This window comes from Zonotrichia leucophrys, chromosome Z (genome assembly GCF_028769735.1).
Source record: "Zonotrichia leucophrys gambelii isolate GWCS_2022_RI chromosome Z, RI_Zleu_2.0, whole genome shotgun sequence".
In the NCBI taxonomy this organism is placed as follows: Eukaryota; Metazoa; Chordata; class Aves; order Passeriformes; family Passerellidae; genus Zonotrichia; species Zonotrichia leucophrys.
Window position 1 is genome coordinate 52,457,073 of NC_088200.1, and position 23,038 is coordinate 52,480,110.

Below are 23,038 nucleotides of genomic sequence, written 5' to 3' on the forward strand. Positions count from 1 at the left end.
AGTCTTTCTTTGTTACCATCCTACTCCTCTTTTTCAATTTGCAAAAAATTAATTTTTCCTCGGTTAAGTCTGCCCTACCTTCAATGGTACTTACTAAAGAATGTTTGTTTCTTCATCTCAACTGATGAACTTTCTCAACATTTTTCCCTCCCAGTTCTGTTGAGGAGGGGGACTGAGAGAGCAGCTGAGTGGGCTTCTGACAGTCATGCAAGGTTAACTCACCACAATAGCATAAGGATTTATTCTACTCAACTCTAATCAACTTATGTATGATTTCTCTTTTCCTTGCCCAAGATGATTTTCTATGTAACTGAAAAGGATAGAATCATAAAATGTCTTGGATTGGAAGAGACTGTAAGATCATCTAATTCCAAACCCTCACTATGGACAGGGATTGCCCATGAAAATTACATGAAAGTCAATGTTCATGAGGCACAGAAGCAAGCATGTGAAACCTGAATCTTTGACATCTGTCGTTCTCTGCAGTTAATTGTTATTTTAGAGCTCTAAAGTACAGTCATTGTTTTGTTAATTCACAGTCAACCAAAGGAACAGAAAATGGCTTTCTTAGACTACTTTTTGGGGGGGGGGAGTTGTAGTGGAGACTTCAGCCTATTTAGTGACATCGCTTTCTCAATTATTTCTGTGCTTCTAATGATTATAAAATCAGAGCACATGGGACTACAGGCTACAGAATGTTACATATTCTGTGTATGTCTGTGTAAGGGGAAGGCCTTTGGGATTTTACAGTGGTTAGATAAAACATGAAAATGACAGTGAATGCCAGCCTTAAAAGAACATTCCCTTAATTCAAACAGCAAAACCACAGCTTTCTTATGAAAAGGAGCATGCTAGACAGAAAAGTCTTGGGAGGATATCTACAAACACATTAGAAAAGTGACTGCAGTGAGGTGAATGTGCTGTGCCAAAACTCTCAATATGAACTCCTGCTACAGCCGCAGCACAGCTGCATTGGCAGCTTGGTTATTGGCAGAACAGTATTCTAGCTTCAGCACTGCAAAATTTACTGGCTTCTCTAGACCCAGTCCTTTTTTTGCCAATAAATGACCACCTGAAACACAAGGTTTAATGAAATCATTCAATCTAGCTAGAAGAGAGTCTGCTAACAAGGTGGGCAGTAGATGCAGGCTGTCCCTTCCACAACTGAACTATTCAAGTTTTGCCAGAAGAGGTTGTGCAGATGCCAATTACTTTTGTATGCAGCTACCAAATTAATTAAAGCAACTGAAACTGCTATTATACTTATGGAGCCCCTCCTTGTAGCAGAGGGCTTGTGACAATCTGACCTTTTTCTTCAACCAAAACTCTGACAACCGTAGGGCACTGACCTAGATTCTGCACGAAGACTCAAAAGCAGCTTTACACTTCTCATAAGGCACATAAATGCAGGATCTAGTGTTGGATGACTCTGAACCTGAAAACCTCTAGTCAGAGGTCTCTTCAGACAAAAAAACCCCTAAATGTCCTCTTTACTACATTAAACTGCCAAAAGGCTAGAGTGAAGTGAAAAGTGTGACTGAACTCAAATGAACTAGAGCAGAATTTTACCACAGTATTTTTCCATTTCTGCAGGTGAAAATGTTGTTTCTAGTTGCCACACAGCTGCTGCTGTATTAGATGACACTGCATTGTTTCCCTGGTATACCTGTTTGGAAGTCAGAGAAGTTACAGCACTGATATTTAGACTATCTAACACTTGGTAATTTGAGATACACTGCTCAGGATAAAGTTTGATGTAAAGGATCATTGAATCAGGCTTTTTGTACTGCAAGGAGAAGTTCATACACCTTTCCTAAATTCAAAATCTGTAAAATAGAAAGAATGTACCCATAATTGCTGCACTTCCTATCACAGACTTTTTGCATAGTAGGAATCTGTTAATAGGCTGCAGTATTTCCTGATTAAAAGAAAAAATATTCCTTGAAAACTCTCAAATCCAGCTAATTTTTAAACATTTTTAAGAGCATTCTTTCACCCTTTCCACATGTGCTATTTATTTACATCAACAATGCTTATTAAACTGGGACCCAGACCTAATGTTGTAAATGTTTACTTAAAATTTGCTATTGTGGAACTAAAGAATAACCTGATTTGTAAGAGGCTCACAAGGATCATTGAGTCTATCTCCAGGCCCTGGAGAGGACACCCTGCTCTTGCCTGAGAGCATTGTCCAAATGCTTCATGAACTCCGTCAGGCTGGTGCTGTGACCACTTCCCTGGGGAGCCTGTTCCAGCACCCAATCACCCACTGGGATAAGAACCTTATCTTAATATCCAACCTAAACGTCCCCTGACACCATTGCAGGCCATTCCTGCAATGAGATCTCCCCTCAGTCTGCTCCAGGCTGGACAGACCAAGTGACCTCAGCCACTCATCATAAGGCTTCCCCTTAAGGCCCTTCATCATCCTTGTTACCCTCCTTTGGATGCTCTCTGATAGCTTAATGCCTTTTGATGTTGTGGCATCCAAAACTGCACACAGGACCCAAAGTGAGGCCTCACCAGCACAGTGTTCTCTGATATTTATTGCCTCTTATTGCTAGCAATCTGTTGCTTCAAAAAAAGGAAAACAAAAGAAAAGGAGGTATACCTTACAGTATCTTCTGTACTGAAATATTTTGGTTAGGTGGTAGCTGCTACAACTCTCATTCAGTCTTGATGATGGCAGATGTCTTTGTGGTGAGAATACTAAGCTACATCCCAGTGTCTCTTAGGAAGGAAAAGTAAGATTCCCTAACAGGTAACCCTTGGTGTCTGCAGCAATAGGCACCAAAGAATTGAAATAAAATTAATAAAATAGTAAGTAATTAAGATAAAAAAGCGTTCTACTTATTTGATTACTTTTCCCACTGGAGAAAAGCTGGTATTATTTCTTTTGTGTTTGGAGGTTATGTAGGGGAAGCAGCTCCAAGAACAATCACGAAGGAGCATTCACTACATATCTGTATCACTGCTGACTATGTCGTAAGATCCTGAACCCAGCTGAGGAAAAGGTGTTCTGAATGTGTCAGGTCTAAGGAATGCTATGAATATGCAATAACTACTTTAGTTGGCAGGTTGTGTACAGTAAAATTTAATTTTTTTGGCTCAGTAATTTTTTGTGCACTGGCTTCTTTCCCGAGCTCATAGGTTAATGTGTTGGCTTGAGATCAAGAAAGTTGCTATTCCTTTTTTTCACTATATACACTGTGGTGAGTAACTTTGCCTGCTTTCTCACCAGTAACTCAGATTATAACTCTCTCCTGTAAAACATATTTTTATGTATTATGAAAAGGAATTTTAAAAACCCAGCAATTTTACAAAATTTTATCAGTGATTGCTACAAATGTAACTCTTTAATCCACGGATGTGTTTCCTTTATTCTGTATGTTCTGATTTTCTGTTTGGCTAATAGTCACACATAATGGGATTCACCAAGGCCAGTTGCTAATATGACTTCTTCAGGGATTGCACTATATGCAGTACTGCCCAACCAGAATTTATCTTTATTAGTTTTGTCATTTGCATGTTTTCATCAGGTTATAATTAAGTAGATGGTGCACTAATGATTAATTGTACACAGGGCCAATAAGCCCTCAACCAGGTGACACTCTCCTTTGAGTGAATTTAGTCAGCTTTTGCCTCATGGCTTCTCACTGGATGGATATACAGCCTGCCAATATCAACTGTGTAATGATGGTATGCATTTCCTACAGAATGCCTAAGAATTATAAGCAGATTGAAACTTGGTGTTCTGTAACTTTTCATTTGAAAATCCAGTATCATGCATATAACATGAGTTTTAAGAGACTCTTTATTGCAAATATTTATTGGGTCAAATTCACTACTCAGACCTGTGCCAGCTATGAAGAAGGTACATGAAGGACAGAGCAATGGGTATGTTCCTTAAAGACCTAGACAGGCTTTCAGAACCTTCTCACACTTTATCTTGTGTATAGCTTACAGAGACATTAACTCTGCCACCATGGATGTATGGAATTCTTTTGTTCTGAGCATATATTGTATTTTCTTATATTACTTAGGAGTCAGCAAGTCTGAACATTTTTACTTCCAGTTCATTTCTTCTACAGGTCTTTCTCAGCATGCTACCCTATGCCATTAAAAGCAAGAGTTTATGATTCAGAGTCTTCATATTTTCTTTTTTAAATTCTCAATTGTGCGTCAAAATCTGGATATGTAATTAAGTTCAGTGTTAACTGAAGCACAACTCACAAGGAAAGTAGGATAATCTTTGCAATGTGAGCACAAATAAACTAAAAGTCTTGGGCTTAGATTAGAGACAGGACTAAATACTGTTACCTTAAAAATTGTATAGTAAATTCAATAACAAAAAGCTCTTTTCTAGCAAAATCATAAGCACAGTTTTTTGTGGTAGGAAGTTTTTGTTTCACTTTATCCTGGAATTCCCCAGAGGCTTCCACTGGATGAGCATTGTGTGCAGATTTTCTGATAGTGTCACATCACATCCAACACACTTGAGACAGGCCCACAGGTTCTGCATAAGGAAGCTCCAATATTTTCAGTCCAAGGGGAGACTGGGGATGGAATAAATCACCACGGTGTTAACACCACTAACAAGAACAGTCCTAGAAGACTTTTCTAACTGAAACAGGTCTGAGTCTCTCTGGTATGAATCATACATTTCTTTATTGGTCCATGTTAGTGTCATGGAGAAATGTCTCTGTAGTCAGTTCAAGGGCAGGTGCAAGACAAGATATTCCATGTTATGCAGCATTTTCAGTGAATCTTTGATACATTTAGAGAATTGATCACCTTAAGCTTCCTGAGGGAAGGTGTCTGGTTCCTCATGCCCAGTAGCTGTTCCTCAAAGAGCTTCAAGAAGTTTAATATCACTGTCATGTACATCCAGCTCTTCTCCCCAGGGAAATGTATGTAGTTATCAACTTTTTTCTCCATACCTAGAGGTCTCAAAGACAGTCTCGGTATGTTCTTTTGTCATGGCATAGCCCTTTTTCTGGCTAACCAGCTTCCTAATCTGTACAAATGGAACAGTTGGAAGTTCCCCGGGTCATTGCTTCCACTCATAATACCTGAGAAAATACACTTTCACCACCAATGGAAAGAGACATTGGTAGGAATGTCAACAATGTATCTATGGCAGCCTGAACTTGTATGGAAACTTTTTTTTCCATTTTTTGATGATTTTACAGGCTCCAAATGCTTTGTCTCCATCCTATTTCACAATGGTCTCACAAAAGCAATCAGAATGGCAAATCAAAAACTCAGGTGAGCCTAATTTCTCATCTGTGTTATTTTAAGAACAGGCAACCTTCAAAGTTCCTTTTGTCTTCTACTTTTGACATCTGGAGGAATTTTGAAGTGGAGAACTGCACAACTCAAAAGTTGGAGAAAGGATTGATAGGAGATGTGACAGATGGGAGAACTACATTGTTTTAGATGTCCGTTCTCTACTGGAAGTAGATGACTACCTGGGTTTGAAAAAATGTAGTTTAACCCTCCATGAAAAGTGGAGAAATACAGTATTTGAATAAAGGCTACTTTTTAAACACCTAAGCAATGTTTTTGGTTCTCCAGTAGAATATCAGAATTGAAGTAACATATTAGTCCAGATATACTTGGAAATAAATTAAAATGTCTACTCTGTAAAGATTAATTCCAAAGATTCTCTTAGAAAATAATGATGAATGAACTATTTTCTTTTAAATGTGTGAACTTTTGCACAAGAAACAAACAGTCTTTTAATTAGCAGTAAATCTTCATAATGAAAGGCAAAAGGGGTAAGAGAAACGGTAGGAACACAGCTCCCAATTCAAAGTGACCCTACAACCAGTTTTGATGAGCTTACTGAAAAATACCCCAAGATTGCTGTGTTACTTCTGAGGCTCATCTTTGGGTTTTCTCTCTTTCCTTTCACATCTTCAACTATTTTAAACAAGACCATGTCCTTTTTCACTCAGGACAGAGCAAATAGACAAAGAAAAATTTTTTGTCAGGTCAGTGGAAGAAAAGCATGTTTCAAAAAGACGTCAAAAGGAAATAAATGTGGGGGAGAATACTTGTGTTCAGTTTATTCCTATGCAAATTTAAACTGGAATTCTGTCTTGAAGTATCTCTGTTTTCACTGTTCATACTATATGGTCAGAACATGGTCAGATGTAGAAACTGGACTTTAATTTCACTATAAACTTGGTTGCAATTTACCCAAGCAAGTACTCTTCATAACTAAGGACCATTCCACAGAGCTAAGTATTTGAATCATAATACATATTTGTCACAATTTTATCTTTTCTGTAAGTAAAATTGACAGATTTTTGAGAGGTTGCAGATTAAAACAGGGAAAAAACTGAAGAGTAAATCCTATAATGGACTTGTACACACCATTTTAATGTGAAATATTTTTAAGCTAGCTTCATTAGACACTTGAAGTATCCATTATAAACACTAGAATTTATTTTGGAGGATGCCAATAATTTTTTTTTAAGACAAATTCTCTTTAATTGGGTTTTGCACAGTTCATGGAAAGGAGAAAATGTACCAGGTTTGATTATCATCCCATCATGATCCTTTAATTAAACTGTAATTTAATAGCCCTACCACCAAATCATCTTTCATTTCCGTTTTTGCAGTTTGCTTTAGGCAGGAAAAAAAGATTTCTTATTTGTAATACAATTTTTATTAATTTCTAACTCAGTGTCAGCTGGAGGAGAAAAAGCATTATTCAACCCAAACACATGATAATTGTGCTGGAATAAAATGAGAATTCCTCTTATCTACTGGGACAGAGAATAAATACCCCTTTTACATCCAGAATTCAGATAATTTTCATGTTACCAAAAAAAAGAAAGTACAGGACTCCTGATAATAAAAATTTTATTGTCAAAATTTCTGAGGCTGGTGGCCAGACCTCCAGGAGAGAGGCGGCATCTCCATGGTGCGCTGAAGGGGCGGGCGCACGGGGCTGCGCTTTGAACTCGCCTCGAGCTCGGCGCCGTCAGCGCCCTCGGTGTGCACCGAGCTCCTGCGCCAGGAGGGGGCGCTCGGGGCAAGGGGCCGCGCTCCGGGGCTGCGCGGGGCGGGGGCGGGCCCTGTGGCGGCGGGCGCTATAAAGCGGCGGCGGCGGCGCTGCCATGGCACGGTGGCCGTGTGGTGACGGCGGTGTCGCGGCGCTGTGGCGGCGCTGGGGGAAGGAAGGAAGGAAGTAGGGAGGGTCCCCGGGGAGCGCTCGGGCCCGCGGCCGTGCCAGCATGGTGGATGTGTTCAGCGGGCGGCTCCTGGTCAGCAAGGACGGCCGCAGCGTGGACCCCGAGGAGGCCCTGCAGAACAAAGTCGTGGGCTTGTACTTCTCCGCCGGCTGGTGCTCGCCGTGCCGCGACTTCACCCCCGTCCTCTGCGACTTCTACACGGAGCTACTGGAGGAGAGCGAGCCGCCCGCCCCCTTCGAGGTCGTCTTCATCTCCTCCGACCACAGCGCCGAGGAGATGCTGGGCTACATGCGCGCCATGCACGGGGACTGGCTGGCGCTGCCCTTCCACGACCCCTACAAGCAGTGAGTACCGGCGGCCCTGCCCTCGGACAGCCCCAGCACAGCAGGTGCCCCGAACCTCCGCCCCTGCCCCGTTATCCCGCGCCTGCCTTCCCGCTGGAGCCGCGGCTGCCACGCTGCTCGCTCGCGGGTTTTAGCCCGTCCCACACGTAAAGAACGCGGGCTTGTGCACCTCCCTTGGGAGCGAAAAGGTCTGTGAACGAGAGTTCAGAGAGTAAAGACCCCGTGTGCTAAAGAGATGAGTGAGGTAAAAACGAATGGCAAGTGAGGATCAAGTGATTGCTTTTCAGCACGGCGGTAATTGTTACTAAGGTTGGTCTGCATTGTCTAGGTGAGTGCTCTGGGAAAAAGGCAAAGGAAGGCAGCAAAACTTGTAACTGAACTACTTCAAGCAGAGGAAACTGTGAAGAATTTCAGACAGATACATTATCAGCTGGAGTTTAGCGGTGGCGCACTGCACCTGGTACTGGGGTGTAGAACTCCTGTGCTGCTCCGTTTCCAAAGTGACATTCCTATAGGCAGCTTGCTCATGAAAACAGCAAAAGGAAAGGGCATGTGTGTAAGTAACAGGGTGAAGGATGATACCAAGAAGTGTTTTGATGACCTAAGTCAAGGATGGAGCCTCATTTGGATGACTTTCAGAAATCTGATTTAGCTCCTATAAGTATAGACTGGGATTACAGGAGGACAAGTAAGATGTTCAGGGTTACTGAAATGCCTGTAACTGGAGACTTGAAATACATGTAAATATTGATAAAGAGATTTTTTTCCCCCTCTCTTTAAATGAGAGTTTAAAATGAGTTGATTGTAGAAATTTTTTTTCCAGGTGGTACCAGTCAAGAAGGTAATATGACTTTTAAATAGAGATTGGGTAATAAAACTTGCAGCCAAATCAATTATTTTAAGAAAGGAATCTTTTCTAGTGCTTCTAGTAGCTTCTATCTTTCCTTTTAATTCTAGATCCATCCCAGTATGCTACCTGGTGTGTAACACCCCAGCTACTCACTCAACAGGGAACATGTTGGCTAATCTTGTTTTTTCAGTGCAGTTTAACAAACTCAAGAGCAAATTACTTAAAGCCAGGAACAATTTCATCCTTTCCTGGCTCATTTCTGGATGCCCACTACCAATTTATGTTAGACCTTTTTCCCACTGACTTAAATATTGTTTTGCTCAGTTCTCTATAATCTTCCCAGGCAGTAATTGTATTTGATATCTACTAAACATAATAGAGTGCAGGCAAATTTCCATCAGGAAATGCAGCCCTTGAAGTCCCGCACCCAGCAAGCTGTTCGGCTTGGCCCATGGGAATGTGCTTACGGCTTCATCCTCTGTGGATTAGAGGTCTATTTCTGACTGCTCTTGCTCAATGCAGATGGGGGCAAAGAGATTGTTTAATTGGCTTTTGTGTGTCATCCTGTAATGCCCTTCACAGTTCTGGACAAGTTCTGGACTCATCATCGTGGCTTGTCCTGCCAGATGATGTGAGATCGCAGTGGTTACTGAAGAACAGAATGGAGAGGGATATGAACCAGCCATGTTTTTGGAGTTGTGTTTCTCGTGTGTAGCAATGAAAGACTGTGTGGAGCTCTTCAAGGTGCTTAGACTGGATTAACTGGTAGTTTGGTGTCAGGGGTACTGGTGAATCATCGTAGACTTAGTGCAGATGTGTAGTCACTACTCCAAACTATAATTCTGGCTAGGTACTAGTTCTATTTAAAAATATAATTTTTTAAAAATGGGTAAGATAATTGTATTATTAATATTTTAAATTTCATTATTATTTTTAAAGTTCCATTGCAATTAATTGAGTTGGCTCTTGGTTTTGACTGTGTAAAGAAGGCATTTAATATCTTCAGTGAGGTTAAGATATCCTAGCTGGTTGCTTCAGTGTTTAAGATACATAATTGCAGCATGGACTGATGTCTCTTCTAGACATAAGAAAGCCAATTTTAAGTGTGCCATCCAAAATACTTTTCAAGAACAGAAGCATTGGTGATTAATTTTTCTTAAGAAATAGCCAGCATTCATTCTTGTACTGTGTAGAGCCTAACACTGCAGTGTCAAGCCTACCTTCAGAGAAACAGAATACTGAATTCAAAGCAGGATCTCCAGGCTCTTCCATGCTGTCAGTCCTGGCTATTTCCCAGAGGTGGGACTGCACCTTTACAGACCTATGTGGTCTGTGGCATGAGTAATGGGAAATACTGCTCCTGATCCTTTTATTCTCTGAGGTTGGTGTAAATTTTTTTTGTTGCCTGAGGCACAGTATTTTGATTCTTGAAGTGGAGTGTGAAGACTGCCTGGTAGGAAGTGAACGCTTGGAAGAGAAAGGAGGGTAGTAGAGAGGAAAAGCAGGTGTTGGACAGAACATCAACAGCAAAGGGTGTTAAATAGGACTGATGTTTGATAATGGCACACAAAGACATACTGCTGTGTTTGTACTGAACCTTGTGATGAAAAGCATCAGTTTTTGTGAGGGTGCCTGGTGTCAACAGTAGTTCTTGCAGGCTTCCAGGTAGGCAGGTATTTACTGAGTTGGCCTGTACAGCTCAGTAAAAATTAGAATTATGGAAAATGCCCATAAAAAGAAAATGAAAAGGTTGTATGTACATTTTGTATTAGGAAGCTTTATGTATGAGGGTAGATTGGCACCTGCAGAAATACTGGGGAGGATGAGATGTTATAGATAGAATAATGTTAAGTATCTGAGCAGTTAAGAGCAATTGCTTAGTTCTTAGACTTTTTAGACTGCTATTGCAAAATCTCAGCAGACACTTTAAAACTGAATCCCCAGCATGTGACATGCATGCTTATGACTTAAAATTTAACAATGCAGAAGTTTCACAGCTAAAAGAAAATACTTACAGCTGTATTACAGGGCATACTACTAGAAGCAGATGAGCAAGAAGCCCATCCCTTTCACATGACAGCACTTCCAAGGGAAAGCTGTTATAATACAAGTGTTTCCAGATATCACATTACACATGTGTATAAAATTTACCATTTATGTTCCCAAGATTATATTTTATCTGCCCATGTTGTCTTCATCTCAGGAATGCTCTTGCCCATAGATCTTGAGCCCTTACATAAAGATACTTGTGCTGTGGCTCAGCCTGGGTAGGCAGCCAGGCCCAGACAGCTGCTGGGTCGCTCCCTGTCCCCATGGGATGGGGAGGGAATGTGGACGGTGAAAGTGAGAACACTTAGGGGTTGAAATAAAAACAGTTTGATAGATAAAGCAAAAGCAAAGCAAGATACGAAATTCATTCACTAATTCCCATTCCCTGAAGGATATTTTAACAGCTTCCAGCACAGGATAGCCTCATCCTGTAATGACTGCATGGGACGATAAATCTCCTGGCTCTGAATGTTGATCCCTCCTCCCTTCTTTCTTCAGCTTTTACAGCTAATCATAGTGTTGCATGATATGGAGCATCCTTTGATCGTTTGAGATCAGCTGTCCCAGCTCTGCCTCCTCACAGATTCTTGTGCACCACCAGCCTACTCACTGGCATGGTAGCACAAGAAGCAGAAAAGGCCCTGGTGCTGCATTAGAACTGTTCAGCAATAGCTAAATTACTCATGTGTTATTCAGTGCTGTTTTGGCACGCACCATGAAGGGTGCTGTGAAGAAAATTATCTCTCAGCTAATGCCAGTATTTTCTAGAAATACAAAATCTGTGCTCTCAGAAACTTTCATCCAATGTTCTCTTAAGAATAAAAAGATCTAACAATGGCTATGCCTTCCAGTTTGCCTCAGTCTTAATGTCATGGGTTTTATTTCTATTTATAGTTTAATGATACCATGAGTTGCCATTGGAGTTAGTCCCATGGGACATATGTGGCTTGTGGAGGTGAATCATGAGATTTTAGGTCCCTATCAGAGAGAATGATATTAATAACTTTTAAAAAGTAATTTTTGTAAGCACATGTGCCTATGTACACAGTGATTAAGAAGCACTGTCTGCAGAACTCTTTCTAAGCCCTCTTCAGGTCCACCGATCTTGAAAGCTGCACACAAATGTGAGCAAAATCTGTGCACGCTTCAGTCTGGTGTGATGCAGGCAACCTTCTGCCCTAAGGCTGTCTGAACAAGGTGCCATGCTGGGCTGGATATGTGCATTCCCTTAGGAAAGTAATGTGTAAGATTCCAGTTCCATAACAAATTCCATGTCTTCAGTCTCCTAGGGCTCTGTCTGTGATTGATACAATTGTGTTTATCGTTCACTGAACCAATAAGTCTTCCACCCATCTTGTCTGTCATTCAGGTGGTACGAGGTTGTGAGAAACAGCTGCTCACAATTTGAAAATTTAAAAAGGTTTATTAAACCTTAACAAAAATACAACAAAGGACTGCCTAAGGAAAAACCTGCAGCACTGGCTACATGGTATATGTGCAAACCACGTAGCCAGTTAGTCTTCAAGATGGATGCTCAGTCTTTTATACCCCTGGGCATTGCATTAGCCAGCCCTGGCCACTCCCAAAGTCTGTCAGTCAGCTCCTCTTTGCCATTTATCAGTGGAGACTTCTTTCTTGTAACTTGATTGGAGGTCAGGTGTTGCCATGCTGCACCCCCTAAGCTCCAAGCTTTTCCATTCCCAACTGCCCCATGCAAGGGGCACGCGTGCAGCCTTCTTTTATCTCTCCTAGATGTTATATCTGCCCAATTATCCCATCATCAAAAAAAAAAAAAAAAACCCAAACAATATTAAATGTAGCAGCAATTTTAATTGAATAGCTTAGAATATATAAAATTGGATACAGTTAAAATATTGACAATATAATTTAGTTAAAATAGGGGATAATTTGGTTCCAATAATAGCGCATAAGCAAAAAAAATAACCATGCGGGTATGGAGTGCAGGGTCCTTGGACCCCTGCCACCTCACGTAGGAGCTTGTCAAGTGAAAATTCCCCCTTTTATGCCATATGTCAGTGCCATCTTCTCCCATTTTTGATTCATCACACTTCTACCTCTGCCTCCATCACCACCTGTACTGCGCATGCTTCACCACTCATTTAGGTGGTCGCATCATTCTTTGGGGGTCACCTCTGATGAAGGCCTCTCCTCTTCCTCGATGTCCTTTAACTCACCTTTGGGTTACACATGTGCACTGAGCTAGTATAATGTAAGCCAAAACTAACATAATAATATATTTAAGCATCAAAGCAATAAATCTCATATAATTAGCATATTCCTGGGACCCAACCAAATTTTCCTTTCTTTCTGTTAATTTTTAGTAACTGTTATCTCTTGCTTTTTTCTGCCTTGCACATCTGCAGGAAAGGGGAGGGGGGTGGGCGGTGGAATGCCTCTTTTCCCTTTCTTTCTTGGCATTACACCTTTTAACTGTTTTATTATTTCCAGATATTAATTACTGTATCAATATTGATTACTGTTTCAATTTTGTCAGCACGAATCATACCTATTTACCACATAGACAGCCCAGGCAGTCTGATGGTCACAATGGCAGGGGGAAAGAGAGTTATGGGGAGAACAGAGGACATCTAAACTCTAATAACATAACTATACATCACTACAACTTTTCTTAATACTGACACAATAGTCATCCCTTATTTGTGAAAGCCAATCGTCTCAATATCTACCTATAACAAGGTGATAGTAGTTTTACATGGCTTCTATGCATACTTGCTGTGGAATGTGTTTTTTTCACCTGTTTTAGCAGATTTTGGAAAGGTCTGTGGGAAATGTTTGTTGATTCCTTGTACATCACAATTCTCTGAGGAAGAAAACCTGGTTCATACACATTGCTGCTTCCATAATATTTTCTGCATTATTGCTCAGCCAACAAAATAGCAGAGCAGTTTGCTTCACCAGTTGATTTTTCTTCTCTTAAGGAAAAATAGAGAAGGGAGGGCACATTTCAGGTATGCCTTATCTGGGTCAGTATTTCACTTAAGTCTTATTTTTTTCAGTACTTTTTTACCTCCCAGGAAATCATTGGGAATGTCTATGTATTAGTGTCAAGCATTTTTTAGCAATGTCTACATTTTTTTCCTACTCAAATTTCTGTGGTGTTTGAACCTCATACAGCAAATGTTCTTGCTTGTGGTGATGCCGCTCAGGCAGCATATTTCCATTTAGTATTTTAAGTATGCTTTGAGAGAGATGTTGTTAGTGTTTTGGAATTTGGCTGTTCTGTTACTGCCTGTTTTGTGTCTGTCCTCTGGTTCTTCTAAAGGTGCAGAGGAGGTGTTGAATTTTTTTTGTCTGGCAACATAGATGGGTGGCTCTTATCCCAAATATTTTGATTGCTCACTTTTCTGTCTGTAGAGGGCTTGTTTCTCTGAGGGAGTTTAAGGAGTATCTTCAGTCTCTTCCATTTACACAAAAAGATTGGTGTATCATGCTTTCTTTAATGGTGATTGCAGGAAGTAGCACTATGGGACACTCAAGTGTATTTGTAGGGGAATGAATATCAAATACTAATCTAAGCGAGATCCTTCTGTGCTGTAAAATGGACCCAGAACTACATCTGTTTTGGGCTAGTAAAAAAACAGTTGGAAGAGTATATCAGACTTTGCTTCTATGGACATCTTTTACATCTCCAAGAGCCTCTTCTCCTGTGGAAACTGCAGGCAGCAGCGATGAGCATTTACAGGAAGGATGCTGCAGCTCTCTTAACTCTCAGAGCTACCTTTCACTGTGTAGGCTTCCAGCTGCAGCCTTGTTCATCTCCTGACACTGCCCAGTGCTCTGCCTCAAACTCTGGGGAAGCCCAGGCACTCATCACTTCTGCTCTCCCATGTGTCCTGGCCAGAGTAGCCTTTGTAAAGACACTAGGGATTTTCTTAAATGCTCCTAATGGTGTGTTTTATTTTTCATTTTTTCCCACAGTGATCTGAAGAAGAAATACAACATAACAGCAATTCCTAAGCTGGTGATTGTGAAACAAACTGGCGAAGTCATTACTGACAAGGGAAGAAAGCAGATCAGAGACAAAGGGCTGTCCTGTTTCCGGAACTGGCTTGAGGGTGCAGATATCTTTCAGAATTTTTCTAGCTAAAATGTTGTCAAATAAAAGCAATAAAAGGCATAGTGGAAAAGTTGGTAGAGCTCTGAAAAGACTCTTGCTTTGTTCGGAATGAGAAGGGTAAGACTTATTTACCTTTGCTTATAAACAAATTTTGGATTTGACTTGAAAACCAATTATTCCAGTGTCATAAAATGCAATTATTGTTGTATTGTTCTATCTGTGATATTTAATATGAAACACAATGTTCCAAATAATACTAAAGAACTTCAGAAGAATCAGCTGTTTAGACAGTAATAATAGAAACGTTTGAAATCTATGCAAACACTTACTTTGCTAAGTCAACACAGTAAAAATAAATGCAAAAAAACTATTTATTGATGACTTTTTTTAGGTGATTAGCACATTTTATTAAGAAAATGAAACTGTTTGCTTTAATAAATAACTGTTTATGAAATATGTCTCATGTATTTCCTTATCTACCTTAACAAGAATAATCAGAAAATGTCATGACTTTTAAACAGAACATATTTGCTTGTCAGTACTGAAGAAATATTATGTTAGTATTCTTTTAAATACATTTTATTTTACTTTTATGGGATTTATTTATATTTATTTATAGTTCTACTCAGTTTTCCTTAACCATGGGTTTTAAAACTTTGCCCTATAAGCTAAGTTCCAATTCCACAGGATTGGAGCTAGATGATCTTTAAGGTCCTTTCCAACACAAGCCATTCCATGGTTCTGTTATGTTGGCATCTGAGTTAACATCAGTCAGGTTAAGAAGAAACCATTTTCCATCTCTTCTTTTGCCAAAATATGTAGAAGCAAACATCAACAATTATACCAGGTCTCTCTGATGAATGTTCATGTTGTATCTAAAGCACAGCTTGATTTGCTGTCTCTTCATGGTTGGCGGCCCAGCCCAGACATTCATGCAATTAATGAGCCAAAAAAACCACTTCCCATGCAAGCTTGAGTGTTTGCTGATTGGAACTTAAAGACTTTAACAGAGCTGTTGTTGTTTCCATTACAAGCACTTATGCTTCTAACACTTGAAGTCTGGCTGACTCAATTTGGAGTAAGAGAGCCTGCATCCACCAATTGTAGCTCTCCAGTTGTGTGTAGTGTCCCCACAAATCTTTTTGCGACCCCAAGGGGGTCACAGTCCTGCCGCTGCACCCAGAATTGTGACTGCCTGTCCATCCCCTGGGCTGCGTGGGTTAGTGTAGAGGCATTCAGTGAGGCACCCGAGAGTGCTGATTCCTCAGAGTGTGGTTGTTCCGCAGACAGTTCTTTGCATGAAGAGTCACCACTTCAGCCTTAAAACAAAACCCTGATTGTGATGTCTCCCGTCTGCAGTTATTGCCTTGCTGACCCCATCCACCATTATCTCTATTATTTGTTGAGGTACGTTTGCCTTACCATTAGAAAACTTAACAAAGAGGGTCTGAACTTTAATGTGTGTGAAAAAAAATTGTCTGAAGAGTGGAAATGTAAAAAGTTACATGTACTTCACAGTAGGTAAGAAGCAAGTACACCAGAGAAACTGGTTTTTAAATGGAAAATAATCACTCTAGAAAGTATTCAGCAGAGCTGTGAGTGCTGTGCTCCTTTTAGCTATTTCAAAAATTATATCTGGGTATACACAGACAATTTCTAATTTGTGCCATCTCACCATATTAGTATTCATCGTCTTTCCTAATGAATGCTAAGCTCCTTAGGAAATTTTTTGTGCAAGTGAGATGTGAGCTCTCCCTGCTGTTCTGAAACCACCAAATAGCAGATGTATTTCAAATATAGGATGAGAAAAACAATTATCAAAGTTTTTCCAAAAGTTTGAAAATAGGTTACCTGAATGTGGAAAAATTTTTATAGCAAAAATATCCACTGCACCCTATTATCAGATATCAGGCATTACTTCAGCCAAGATATTTTGATTCAAGATGATTGATATCTTGATTCTTGTTTGTCTATATGCACATATATGAAAGAACTCAGTATTTTATAACAGAGATGGACCTAGGCCCTTTGAGTAACACAAGTTCCAAGTAAAATTTAGCTAAAAATTCATAATGATGAAACAAAGATATATACGCTGTAAAAAGCTTGGTGTGACTTCAGTCAAGGACTGTTGGTTTTGCACATCGGTGTTTGGAATATCAGAAAATTGTTTTCCTTGTCAGTGCTAAAATAATCCATATATGACTTAGATGAAGTACAGAGTCGTGCAAAATATTTTCTTATTAGCAATACCTTGTGAAATTAGAGAAGCAAATCCTAGTGGGTCAGCTGTAAGCTTATTATTACTTGGGATGTGTGTTCTTTGGAAATGGAACTTTCAGTGTACTTGTCTTAGAATGTACAGAATTGTCCCTTTAGCTTTCTTAAATTATTCTTCAGCTCACTGATGACTTTCTATGCTCTATATTTAGTCACAGTCACCTTGAATATTAGTGAGTACCAGTACTTTTTCAGTGGAGTGAGGAAAAAACCCCTCATTTTAAAAATACAACAATAGGCAGCAGCATAGTGATACTGGTTGATGCTGCACCTTTTTAAAGGAGTAAACTAAAGAAAAAGTAAAGTTAAGAAGAGGAGCATTCTTCCTAATTCCACTGGACAAGATATTGTCCATTATTAGTAAATAATTTATGGATTGATATATGCTAAAATTGCTAAGAACGAGTGGTGTTGAATTTGTTGTAGGCTTTATGGACAATTACTTTACTAAGAAAAATGGCAAGGATTGTAAGTTGATACTTTGTGAATTGATAAATAGCCTGAATCTTGTAGAGACTTGCTGCAGGTGAGTGCTGCAGGCTGTCCTGTGACTCTTATTTTAGGAAGAGGCAAAGCAGAAAGGGTGGCAAATTCAGACATGAAGTAAACATCAAAAAGGCAATAATAATCTCTCTCTTTTTAAATCTTTTATTCCTTTTATTCCTTAACCCTTCTCCCAAAAAAACTTTCCTTCTTCCTCCTCCAGAGCTGCTGTTTTCAAACTTTAATAGTATTATGATGTATTTAAATGTATGTGCTTAAAAATAGGGGGGAAGGGCGTGTTAAATATCTGTTTATTCACCTAAACTCTTCAATTATGATATTTTGGGCTGAAGAAAAACACCTAAAGTAGGTACTTGAAAATTCCTTGAAATGCTGTCATGATATCTCGATATGCATTTTTAACACTAAATCTTTTACTTTTCTTCTCAGTTGAGAGTACATGCAAAATCTCAGTAGTTCTTCCTGAAGTATGAGTTAAATCTAGACTGCAAACAGCTGTTCTGAAGGACAGAAGTAGTAGTTGGTACATACATGACAGGGTTTTATTTTTGCTTTTCGTTTCATTTCCACCCTGTGCACAGCCTTGTTTTGCCTTTTGTACAGCTGAGTTTTTTCTTAAAACCAGATAAGAGTTTAACTGTTACATGTTCTCTCTGCAGGCAATATTCATAAAAGAGCAACTGTAATTTTTTTTCTGGTAGTTTCTGTGAAGATGGACATATAAATGACCAATACCAGAGAGAAACACTTTTAAGCCTTTTACCTCCTCAATGTCATTTAAATTTCTCTAGTGGATGAAGTTCAATGATCAGTCTCACTGACTTTCTGATGTCAGGTGAAGAACTTGCTGTGGAAGGTGCTATTTCTATCCAAAAACACTGCATTTAAACATAGTGGTACAGTCCCAAAGAAATACTTCAAGGAGAAGTTAAAGAAACTTGGCACAGGGTTGTTCTTATGTAGACTTCTCACTGGGCAGAACTGAGGTGGGAGCCCTAGCAATTCAAACAGACAAACAGAAGTTGTAGGCAGGTTGTAAATAGATATAAGCACTGTCCTGGAAGTGTTTGTACTGGCTGTTCCAGTAACTCTGGCTACTTGGATTTGTAGGACATTGACAAATCAATAGATTCTTAGAACAATAAACAACAATTCTGTATAGGCAGTAGCCAAAGCTCCCCAATCCTTCTTGTACAAATAACCTTAAGTGCATACAGGACATCCAAGGATGTATTTTTCAGCGATTACTCTTTTTCCAAGTATAACGTGAGGGCACATTTCCCATGCAAACATAAAATTTACTAATACTCATGCTTGGATCAAAATTGTTTTCAAAGGAAGTTATTTTATTTGAATAAGTGGGGCTTTGTCCCAGAACCATGCCATTTACTGAGATTCTCTTCTTTGGCAGTAGCTTCAGTTTAGTTTTGAAAGGCACTCAGGTTTCTAGCAGGACTGTCAAAGCCTTAAGTTCTCTTCAACAGATAGCATGCCTGTTTGAGCATAGAAGAGGATGTTTTTAGCAATTTTTCATTTATGCAGCAATCTCCTGGTTATGTTTATTTCTTACTTGGAAATTAATAGCAATACTGCCAGCCTCAAGTGGTACATTGGGGGTTGTAATGTCTATTTCATTGTGCAAGGAACTCTGTCTCTCTGCCCCTGGCTTCTCCCAGTATAATACATAATAACCCATTGAATACCATCTCTGAAGGCTGACATGTTTGAAGGGTGCTCTGAAGCTCCATGTGTGCTGATGCAATGCCAATGCATACACATTTTGTGACCCAGTACAGACATAAATTGGAGTACAGCTGTATCTTGTTGGCATCACCAAAGCAAAATTCCGTGGTCTACATCTAGATACATCCTCTCTAAAACCTCATAAAGCTGCTACCACATATAGTCGTATCTAATGACGAGAGCAGAGAATGAGGGGCAGGCAAGGGGAATGAGTAGACATCTTAATTGTATCCTGGGGTCCCAGTCCTGGCTTTGTTTATCAACACTGAAAAACACATACTCTGTTCCCTGGATCAATATGACGTGCTGCAGCTACTTGTGCTTATGAAGAGTGCCGCTTTTAGTGATACATTAACTAACTCCTATCATTAGAAGAGTATTCACATTAACAATATCTCCATTTCTATTCAAAGTTGACACATTATCACCTCCTCCAACAGAAATTCAAACAATTGCACATTTAAGGCCATGCAAGATTTTGAGTATATGGAGGATTTTACTGTTTGTGGTGCAGAGGGAGAGACCAGCAGCAGAGACCAAGGCAGAAGTGTCCCACATGTGAAAAGAAGAAAGACAGAACTAACTGCTTGATGTTGAAGTAGTTGTAACACCATGAAAGAAGTTTGAAATTGGTTTGAAGTTGGAACTTGGCTGGAACAAGTGTGGGGTTGTGACAGAAAAATTCTACTGTATTTGTTTCATCCTACATTCAAGATGGTGTGACTTTAAAAATGAACAAGATTGACCAAAACAAACACCCCCCCCAAAACCCTTCAATTAGATGGTAATAAATTTCAAAACTTCAAACCTTTGACTTTTTGTTTAAGTTGAGAGACTAAGCACCAACTTTGTCTGAATCTTCTAGCAATGTCCAAACCAAAACTACTTTCTGGCCAGTATGTGGAAGCAGGCCTTGATGTGGTCAAAAGGACACAGCAGCAACACAGATGGAGAAGCTGGACAGAGGGCTGTGAGTTCACATGGATGCAGTTTCTGGGTTATAGGGAAGAAGTGGGTACACATGCTGAAACACAGTTCCCTTTTTTAAAGATGCTGCTCTGCTCCCCTTCACAGCAGTTTGTATTTGCTGTAAATGTACGTAAACCCTAGTAGAGCTGTGGTATGCCATGGTTCGTACTGATGGAGGACTGAACCTTTCTCCTTTCTGCCCTACAGCTGTTGAAATACCCTCCTGCCTGACCAGAATCTGTGAAGTAGACTGTGTTTGCAGTATGACAGGTATTTTGTGTAAGAATGCACAAAAGTTCAATAGCCTCCTAGGCTCTAATAGGCCTCTAGTAGCCTCTAATAGGCCACTTCTTAGTGATTTATGTTCTGTTGTACTTTAAGCTTGGAAATTTCTGGCCACTCAACTCTTGAGTCCATGCAGAATGTTTCTTGCTCACAAATTGAGCTGTGGTTTATAATCTGCTTACCAGATGTGTTTTAAAAAGTCACGATGCACTTGACCTTTGAAGGAAGACATTAGTTTGAGGTATTTATCTTCAATCTCAACCTAGAACAACTTGTCTAGTGGCCATATGCCAAAACTTAATATGCAGTATAAAAGAGAGGGCTCTTGAAGCTATGTTAGAAAGTATTTGTTTCATCTGTGAGAGCATAAAGAAGAGAACTTGATGGGACCTTCAAGTGCAGTCTGGTTCTGCCACAGTTTATTTTCAGCTGTTTGTTGTTGACAAACTGTAGTTATCGACAAATAATTTGTTGCTACAGTCTAGCTGCACTTCATGAAGGTAATCCAATATTGCTGGGCTTCCAGAAGCATTCTTCTGTCTTTCATGAGGGTGGTGTAATTATCATGCTGGATAGAGCTCAGGTGATTATTGAAGGGGAACATGGGTGGGTCTCTTCTTCTTAAAATAGTAAGGGAGTGGGTGTTTGAGAGTTATGCAAGCTAGCAAGAGGCACAGCCATCAGCAGCTGCTCCTGACTAGGAGGGAGAGAGGAGGAGGAGACCAGGTATTACCCTGGAGGTGCTATTAACCTGGCCTTCAGGCCGTTATCCGTTGCTGAGGACCAAAGGCCAAGAGTAGCTCAAACTACAAGCAGGGGTGAAGAATGGAGGGACCAGACATACCCCTCTGTTTCTGCATGGAACAGAGAAGCCAAAATCCAGCAACAGAATGCAAGCTTGAATCCTCATCAAATGGTAACAAAGAGACAGGCTTAGTCCTGGTCTAGGGAAGGCGAAGGAGCAAAAAGATTGCAGACTTTGATGTATTTGTTACCTCCTCCCTCTCCTTGCTCTGTGCTAAGGCCATGTTAGGAAACCCTGCCTGTTCAGGTGCTCTAAGATGCTGAGATTCCTCTCTGAACACCTAAATGCTTCATCTAGAGAAGAGATTGTCCATTCGTGAGGACTCAGGAAAAAGGCTTTTTTAATCTCACCAGCTTGCTAAACACAGGGTCAGTTAATGCAGGATTTACCCCTGGCCTAGTAGTTTTATGCTGAAAAACTGCCAGTTTTCAGCATGAAATCTTTATTTTTCCACTTGTTTCTCCAGTTTTTGTCATCCATATTTATCACTTTTCTACTTACCCTTTTATATTGAAGCACACTACCTCCTAAAGTTTTGTGCATAGTAAGAGAAAATCTAGCAGACTTTTATTTGTATTCACTGTAACTCACATTTGTATTGTGAGTTACAACGCATGTTAAAAGAAAAAAATGTATTCCCTTGTAAAAACTAAACATATAAAGTTAGACCAGTTACAATCTGGAAGTTAGGATAGAAAATTAAGTTAAAAATTCAATACCTATGTAAGTATATGTTTTCAATAGGCAGAACTGAGGTTTTTCAGGTTTCTTATCCTTCTAGTTTATCATAGCAGGAAATATGTTTCTGTGTGTAAAACCAAGGCAATGGTAAAGCAGTGCTTCTATTTAAAATTAATTTAACGTTTAATATTTTTTATTCACTTCCCTCCTTTCTTTCTAGTTCAGAGGATAACACATTATTAGTTACAGGCATATCTGAAATTGTAGAGAGTATTCCAAAAGTTAGTTCATCACCCCTGTCTCAGGCAGGTGATTGTCTCCAGAAAAAAACTAAATCACATTCGTGCACATCTCTGCATTGCACAGACGTCCAAATGAGACCAGACAGATTCTTGAAGAGAAATTCTCCCTTATGCTTGAACAAGGTCCATTGCCCCATTTAAATTAAATTTAGTTCTAAAAATAGGATTTAAGGGAGATTTAAATAATCGAAGAAAGATTTTCACCACAGCACAGAAATTTTTATTTCTCCCTGGCACTGATCTCACCACAATCATTACATTGATCTCCAGGGACACCATTTTCTCAGCTTATGCCCTCTTTCTCTTTGAGAACATTTCTACAATTTACATAAACATTAACCACAGTTTCAGAAGAAAATACATTTTAAAATAGGTCCTGCAGTGTAGCAAAGAAGCCATTATTCCCATGTAAAATGTACGAGCATCAGCATTTTGATCCACATGCTCAGAAATTATGATTCTTTTAATTGGATATTGCAAGTGTGGAACAACAATATTCTTGCGTTATTTTGCACCAAGTGGAAATTTTGAGCTGTGTTGCTAGATACAAGAATAACAGAAAAGGCAAATTGATGGAAGTAGCAATGGTAAGAAGCAGAATGCTTTTTCTCTTAGGACTCATAACTGCAAAAATAAATGGAAGGGAATTGCTTTTAGTATGAAACCAAGAAATAGATTCACAAATAGAAACTAGTAGGCACAAGAAAAATAGCAAACTACAGGTGAGATTTTTAAGGTTTATTTTCCAAATAAACAATATGATTTGCCCGCTAGGAAAAATGATCTGATACGAGAAACAATGAAGCAATTGATGTTTTAATTTAGTCTTGCAAAACAAGCTTTTCCTTCCAAATAATAGAGTCTGAAAAGCTCTAAAATAGGCAGGGAGACGCTTAAAATTTCACAAGCAAAAATGGCTAAA

At 39.6% G+C, this 23,038-nt stretch overlaps 1 protein-coding gene across 1 annotated transcript; it reads left to right on the plus strand.

Moving 5' to 3' along the window:
• Nucleotides 1-7,135: 7,135 nt before the first annotated feature.
• Nucleotides 7,136-14,999, plus strand: NXNL2 (nucleoredoxin like 2). Its single transcript, XM_064735948.1, has 2 exons — nt 7,136-7,549; nt 14,409-14,999. The coding sequence occupies exons 1-2, from the start codon at nt 7,248-7,250 to the stop codon at nt 14,575-14,577; spliced, it is 471 nt and encodes a 156-aa protein (XP_064592018.1). The 5' UTR covers nt 7,136-7,247; the 3' UTR covers nt 14,578-14,999.
• The last annotated feature ends 8,039 nt before the right edge of the window (nt 15,000-23,038 follow it).

Excerpts from the sequence above, each read along its gene's own strand:
- NXNL2 (XM_064735948.1), top strand. The coding sequence starts at position 7,248 with ATGGTGGATGTGTTCAGCGGGCGGCTCCTGGTCAGCAAGGACGGCCGC. Across the intron at positions 7,550-14,408 it reads TTCCACGACCCCTACAAGCA|TGATCTGAAGAAGAAATACA; the intron begins GTGAGTACCGGC and ends TTTTTCCCACAG.